Source organism: Penaeus vannamei, chromosome 2 (genome assembly GCF_042767895.1).
Source record: "Penaeus vannamei isolate JL-2024 chromosome 2, ASM4276789v1, whole genome shotgun sequence".
NCBI lineage: Eukaryota > Metazoa > Arthropoda > Malacostraca > Decapoda > Penaeidae > Penaeus > Penaeus vannamei.
The window spans coordinates 35,131,968-35,139,968 of NC_091550.1; the positions used below are offsets into that span (position 1 = coordinate 35,131,968).

An 8,001-nucleotide genomic window follows, 5' to 3' on the forward strand; every position below is an offset into this window, starting at 1 on the left:
AGAGAATAAATAAAAAAAACACCTAAAATGGCACTCCATATATCAACTGTCTAGCATTTGATTTCCATAGTTTGATTGACAACCAAATGTGCTAAGTGGACTCCCAAAAGTATTACAAACATGTTATTATGATTAATTTCCATATCACTGTGACTAATATATCAATTACCTATCAAAATAGTATATATATTTAGGAGGAAATCCAAACGTGTAGGTTTCTAGAAAAGATACATCTTTTGGATTACAAGTTGCTTTGTAAAGCACACATTTTGAGGGTTTTTTTCTTGTTGCATGGCTAAAACTTCAAACTGCTTTTTGTCTAAATATTTTTTCAAGCAATGTAGCTGGATAATGCAAGACCTTTCTTTTGTTGGAACTTTTCAATTGGAAACCCCTGTAATTTTTTTTCTTTTTAAGGAATTAAAAAATCCTATATGCAATCTTTTGCCTTTGGTGGTATATTAGGTCTTACTTGGAAACCTATTATATTATTTTCATGTACTTTTGAGCACATGTATACTAATTATTTGCCCTTCTACAGCATACAAAAAATAATGAAATTTTTTAAAGTTTCTAGCCCGAGTGATAATTTTTAAAACTAGTGCTTAAAAGAAGTGCAACTGTATGGTCTATAAAATAATACATTAATTTTTAAAAGATAGTTCTTTTATATGAATAACTGGAAACATACGGGCTCTTCATCAGACAGCCCCCTCACCCAGTTAGCAAGAAGTTGAGTGCCTTCTAATAATCTAAACATGTATGCATCCAAACATGTGTCTTACCACTTCCAAGTTGTACCTTTTTGGTTACTAAAAATATGCTGATAAAGAAACTACTCATCTATGATGACACTTTATTTGACAAATGAGAACTTAAAATTAAGCATAATCTTCAAATTAAGTGCCCTAAGTACTTAATTACATAATGTCACTGTACCCTAGTCATGTTTTCCTATCTGTTGGAAAGCTTGTTTTATTATGAAGGACAACCAATATCTTTCACCAGTTATACAAATGTACAGCAACACAGGTACTATCTACCAGACATCATTCATAAATGACCTGGCAACATTGATGATAACATTCACTTCAATATGTGCCTTTAGTTTCCTTGGTACTGTAGAAAAGAAATACACAAGAGATATTGTTATTTAGATAGGTTATCAAACATCTTGGCTTTTCTTTTTGTTGTTTATTCAATAATAAAAATTGTATTTTTTCAGTTTCTTGATGGAAATGATCAGTATCTATAATGAATAAAATCATAAACTTGTTTAAATTCCCTATACAATTTTCCAGTCTAAGAAGTAAAATGAAGAAGGATAGAAGTAATAACAAAATAAAATGCTTAATAACTAAGTCTGCTTTCACCATTTCCTACATTAATCCAGAAGACTTTAGCATCTTTATTCTATGGAAGGCCTAAATTCTGACTAATGCGGGATTCCAGTATGAAATTTCTTTTAGCAGTTAATATGGACTGATGAGCTTCATAAAAGCAGTATTGGATTTGTACCTCAGCTCATCTGTGCCTAAGCTATCCATCACATTTGAAGTGATGTAATCAGAAATTAAACGCTGGAGACACAATCCATCAATCCTACACAAGCCATATATTTTGCATTGTTCTTAAAAAACACTGATGGAACCATGTCAGTCTTGTGTACTACAGATAATCCTTTAAAAGCACATATTGTGCACTAGATACATTTTTACTCATTTGTCAAAAGTTTGTACACTTTAGTTACACAAATACAACATAGCTATTGACACAGTTATCTAATCATCATTTTCCAATGAGAATATAAAAAATGTCTACAATGTGCTATTGTCAAATGCAATTGGATCGGAGAGGGAGGGGGGAAGAGATCCAGTAAAAATCATCTTTTTGCTATCTAAACCTTTTTGTAATGTAAATATACATTACAATCTCTCCATAAATATTTATCTACCCTGTACATGTAGGGGGGGAAATCAGCACCCTATGAATATTCATAACACAGTATACTTGTAAACAATTCTTTTTTTTCTTTTTTCTTTTTTTTGGTAATCAAACAAGGAGGTTACAACCTCTCCAAAGTGAATATTCATGCCTAGCCAATTTCATCAGTGTATACAAGTAACTTTCTTAGTTCAAAGTGTTTATCACTCCATCTCTGCAATCAAACCTAAATCCACATCACAAACATTTCCAGCCTAATAGTCAATTTCATTGTTGGCCTCTTCCTCCTCCTCATACTTGGTTCCATTCTTGGCCCTCTCTTCTTCATCTTTCATGGGGTAATTATTGTAATAGTTACTGCCATAATCTGGATAATCTGTTAGGAGGAGAGAATTTCATATGATTAACCCAAGACAACAGTAGACACTTTCTACCTAAGGTGGTATGAGCTACTTGTAAAAGTAGTTCATACCAGTATCACAGTGACAATTTGGAAAGAATAATAAAATCAAATAGCTTGATAAATTAGAAGAGCAAATACCTTTCAGCAATGTTTGTGACAAACCAAAGAAACTTTTTAATGTTAATTCTAAAATATTATTTACTGTTTTTTTCCAGTTTTTTTCAAAGTGTAAAACAAAGAAAGTTATGTCATTACCATCCTCTGGTTCTTGCTTGATTTTGACAACACCTTCCTCAACTTCTTCACCAGGCACCCGCTCCCTCCTCTCACGGTCCCTAGAAAAAGAAAGACACATTTCACTATAAATTACAAAAGAATTTAAAGGTTCACTACATTATATATGCAGTCACAAAAATGTCTAAGCGACTGAATACAAACAGAACAACTGGGAATCTAGAAACAACTTTTTGTGAATCATTTACTAATCTGCACATATATAATTCTGAAATTGGAGCACTATCAAATGTAAACACTGATTTTTTCTCCTTCACTCACCTGTCCCTACGATGCTTCCTGTCACGTGACCTTGAGCGACGTTTGCGATCCCTGGACCGAGACCTGTGGCGGCGCTTCTCCCTCTCTTCTCCTTCCTCTGGCATTCCTCTCTCTCGGGATCGGGAGCGTCTCCTCTTACGATCACGGCTGTAGAAATTTACAGGTTTATTAAAGAGTGTACAGTATATCATGCAGTTTGTGGTTTACTGGTCTCTATGCAAGTATATATTTTGTTTTCAAGTTTCTGATCATGTATAGTTATCCACACAATGGTCTTTTAAAATTATTCACCCCTACCCAACGGGTGGCAAGTGCGTACATGCCATGGCTGTTGTGGACCGAAAAACGGATAGCATCGTATCATGCCCATTCCTGTGCCACTGGCTCGTTGGACAGAGTTTGTTTTTCTGAGATAGTAGCGGCTTCATTTATATGGTAAAGATTTTAGGCAATGGCACCTATAATGACGGTAAACCTTCAAAATTATAATATTTCCATAAATTATAGCAAAATAAAAGCTTTTAGGTGCAAAATGCCACTCGCAAATTACTAATCGAGCCAGGTGCATACGGGAAACTGCCGATGCGCGCCAATAATCCCTTCCACTTGCCAAACATTTTTACCCATCGACACTGTGTTAATAATCTGCTACATACCTTCGTGACCTCCTGCGCCTTTCACGGTCACGATCTCTGTCTCTACTTCTGGAACGCCTTCTTTCTGAACCACGTTCACGGTCTCTATCTCTCTCACGGTCTCTATCTGCACTTCTGGAAAGATAAAGAGACAGAAACATGAACAAATTCCCAATAAAATCAAATATAAATATACCTAATATTCAATGAGCCAAATATCAATAAGGGAACAAATTCTACAACAAAGTCAAAAGATACTCACTCCATGCGTTCTTCATCCCGTCCACCACCACGCCTTCTATCATCTTCCCGGCCTGAATGCTTTATGTTGACGTCTGGACCTCCACGTCTCGTTCCACCAAGACCTCCACCTGTTCATAAAATTATCTTCAGTTATCACTAAATAAGTGGTCTGATTCACTCATCTTATCAGCAAGGAAAAACACTCAAAGAAGGCATAAAAGAAAATCAATATACATACTGAGTTAAAGATAAACAATGTCATGAAAAAAAAAAATAATAATAAATAAATAAAACATTATGGTGAAAACAAGTACACAGTATTTCCAGAGAAAACAAACAAGCACTGAAAATCCTTTCCTATGCAGGAAAATCTACAAATAACCCAAGAGTAAACAAAATTAATTCTTCCAATTGTTATGTACATTTAACCCATTCACAACAGATGATGTCTTATCACATCATGGCAAACTGTGCCCCATTAGGTGTCAAGTATTCATGCTACTTGTGGTCAAGCCTGGTCCATGGGGCATGGGGCCATTCTGTTGTGAATTGGTTAGGCAAATTTTTTTGTAAACTCTCACAGTCAAAAGTGCAAATTCTAAGTTACTGGGTTACATACATTTCATTAAAAACATCACACTGTGTGTTAGATACTGAATCAAAGCAGAAGCTGAATAACAAATATCAACTCTATTCAGGTTACTGCTGTAACATTTTTCTCACCTTTAAATATATTATCATCCTTCAGAGTTAATATATCCAAAAAAAAAATTTAAGGGGGCCGTCACGCTCTTGAACGAAGTTCATCATATATGATCAGATTTTCGTGATTTTTTAATATGTTATATACAAATATACTGAGATTTACACCACCAAGTTTCACATCATTTGGTAATAAACAGTAAAGTTATTAAAAAACACACACACACAAACTTTCTTGTTGCACTTATCCATTGACTGAAATTGTTGAAAAAAATACCACATACTCTTATAGCAATACATAAATCTTGCCCTGTCTGATTTTGCAATTTCCTCTTAGTTTAGTGGGATTTTTTTCTAAATGTTCTGTCTTATGAATAAAAAACAAAAACTAAAATGAAAATCACTTGGGGTAAAAAATTGCAAATTTATTCAGCTTTCAAATGATCCAATCTATATTAGAATCACCCAAGGAGTTATGGAGACATTAAAAAAATGTTGATAAAGGTGTAGTTTTGAGATATCGGGTGTGACAGACCCCTTAATGTTTTCAAATAAATTCATCAACTATAGCAATTTCATCTGTTGCTGCCAGAACACGCAATGTTCACTGTAGTATTTTATGAAATGTGTTTACATTTATATGGCTGTGTGTGTGTGCACAGCAACAGAGGAGTTGATTAGTAGGCCTAAATGACCTCACAAAAAAATCTTATGTTATTAACCCCTTGGATCCAGGTAACATGACTGTCACTTCATGATCAAATTTGGCTGAGAGCCAGGTGACAGAAATATGCCATCATGGAAAAATCTGGTTAGGGGCCAGGGTAACAGAAATGTGTTACTTGTGAAAAGTTTAACTGAAGGCAGCTCTTGGAAGGATGATTAGAGTTTAAGAAGAGGCTCTTGCATTATTTCCACCAGTAAACGAGGGCAAAATGTACCATCCATAAGCCATGGTTGACAGAGTGCTGGCTCCAAGATGAACACTATTTCCATGCTCAGGTTCTTATTCCTGCCCACTGTAATCAGCAGGGCAAGGTGTGTTACATAAAATTGAATAATAAAATTTTTTAAAAATGGTACAAATAACAGTGTTACTTATTGCTAGTGTTATTGCAAAAGATATACAGACTACTTAGAGAGATGATGTGGAGTAAACAGTCTATCAAACACCTTGATACAGCATATCAAATGACAAATACAAACACCGAAAATGGCCCAAAAGCAAAAAATGCTTATACAGAAAAAGAGATGATAATGCATATGCGAGGCAAGCAGTTTTGACACTGCAAACAAAAGTGCTCATGTGGGCTGGGCCCACAACCAACACACTTGAGAAAACCACCAAGTCAGCAAACTTAATACCCAGATTTCAGATCACATGAGGAGAGCAAGGTGGTATTAATGAAAGGTCTTTGACAAATTTAAGGACTGTCCATGAAAAAGTCTCTGACTTCGTAATTGTCAAAGAATTTATCTATGACCCATTTCAGACTGTCCTTAGCAATTTCATCTTTGACTCACACTGATGCCACATTTCAGTTAATACTAAAAAGTACAAATATTCAAGTTATAACACATATAAAGACCCTATAATAATAACTGACATAGCAATGTGATAAAAATAACATTGCTGAGACTCAAAAAATTTCATCAACTATAGCAATTTCATCTGTTAAGGCCAGGAACACACAATGTTCACTGGAGGACTTTATGAAATGTGTTATATGGCTCTGTGTGTGTGCACAGCAACTAAGAAGTCAATTAGTAGGCTTAAATGACCACATAATTTCCCCTTTCCTTGAGTTTTCAGAAAGAAAAGAAAAGAAAAGAAAAAGTATATAATGAGTAAAATATTACCTATTCAGTATCTTTTCTATGCTTCCATGGTACCCTCTACATTTGTTATCTTACATCAGCTGAGAAAACACATACTGCCATCTGTATTTATCTATGAGGAAACTGCAGCAATCGTGGAGAAAACAGCTCAATAATCGTGTGACAATCAGTAAAAAAGTGGCATGAATGATTTCCATATCAATAGTGATGTGCAGTGTCTTCAATAACTGTAAAATAGCATTAATGTTGTCAACATAGACAAAAGTCAGGTGTTAAGGAAATTTTCACAAGGATTCAGACAAAATCTCAAAGTCAAAGACTTCAGTTGAAGACAAATTTCTGTCTATGACCTTTCATGAATACAACCCTGGATCCAAAGGGTTAATATAAATGCTGTTATTAGTTTTATTACTGACAATATTAATATTAATATAAAAATTTTAAATACTAATATCAACCCACTAATGCCGGTATATTTTGAAGCCGAAAACAAAAGTTTCCAAGCGGCTACAAAATTGGCGCGCGGGGCTGACCCGGACTCTGCCCTCAAGTCGGAGTCGGAGAACAATTCCCGATACAGTATCACACTGGCAGGACGCATAGCAATTTTTTTCTGGATGTCTCATGTGTGGGACACCCGTCGTAAATGGGTTAATATAAATTTTTTAAATAGTGTTACCAAAATATAAAAGGAAAAGAGTACACAAGTAAAACTGGTAAGACTAGTAATTGACTCTCCGGTGACAAAGTACTTGCGAAGCCATCTACAAGTAAACACAATTAATAAACTAAACTCAGTGGGCATAGCATATTCATAAATAACAGCCCTATTAGCAGTGGGTTAAAACACATTGTACCAAACTGGGACAATTCAAAGGTTAATCAACAAAAGCACTACAAAGGTGTCAAATCACAATTACATAAAAAGCATAGTGTTAAATCATATTCAAACAAAATCATACCAGTAATTTTTCAGACACAAGGAACTCACCTGTTTACATCCATTTGTAGTAACAGAAAAAAGGATTATTAGTGTTTGTTACTTTCCTTTTTTTTTTTGTCTTATGACTACAAAATTCATATTCAGAAATTTGGTTTCCCCATTTGTATATCAGAATGGTTGCAAATAAATCATCATATTTTCTTCCATTAAAAAAAAATAAGGCTATGACAACAATGACACCTTCAGACAGAAGTAACTCACCTGTTTACACCCAATGGCAGTAACAGAAAAAAGGGAAAATTAGTGTATGATATCTATATTCCTTTTTTATAGATTTAAAATCATATTCAGATTTTTAATTTCCCCATTTGTCATTTGTTATCAGAATGGTTGCAAAGAATTCATCAAATATTACCAATCCTTTTTTTCAAGGAAGTGGCAGTCCAGAAAATTAATACAGTCAAGTCTAGACTTACCTAACCGACGTGGCAGCCATCCCTTCACAGTGCGAGCTCGCTCTACATCTACTAACACTCTGCGATTGTCAATCTTCTTTCCATCAGCATGTTTGTATGCCGCTGTCGAGGGAAACAGAAGACATAAATAATAATGGCTCAGATAAGGTAACAGCAATCTGCATAGAGGGCAGATATCATTCAAATTAAAGAAACAAAGAGACCAGTCCTGTGACCATCGCCGTCATCTCCTCGTAGACGCAGCCATCATTTTCTGGTTCC

At 34.9% G+C, this 8,001-nt stretch overlaps 1 protein-coding gene across 1 annotated transcript; it reads right to left on the reverse strand.

Moving 5' to 3' along the window:
- Positions 1 to 842: 842 nt before the first annotated feature.
- Positions 843 to 7,842, reverse strand: snRNP-U1-70K (small ribonucleoprotein particle U1 subunit 70K; the record flags this gene model as incomplete). The annotated part of the gene is given in 6 exon segments (XM_027371949.2): positions 843 to 2,320; positions 2,603 to 2,682; positions 2,903 to 3,049; positions 3,559 to 3,672; positions 3,800 to 3,908; positions 7,741 to 7,842. Coding segments are annotated over 6 exon segments (674 nt in total), but the record flags the coding sequence as incomplete, so codon positions are not given.
- Between the last annotated feature and the right edge of the window lie 159 nt (positions 7,843 to 8,001).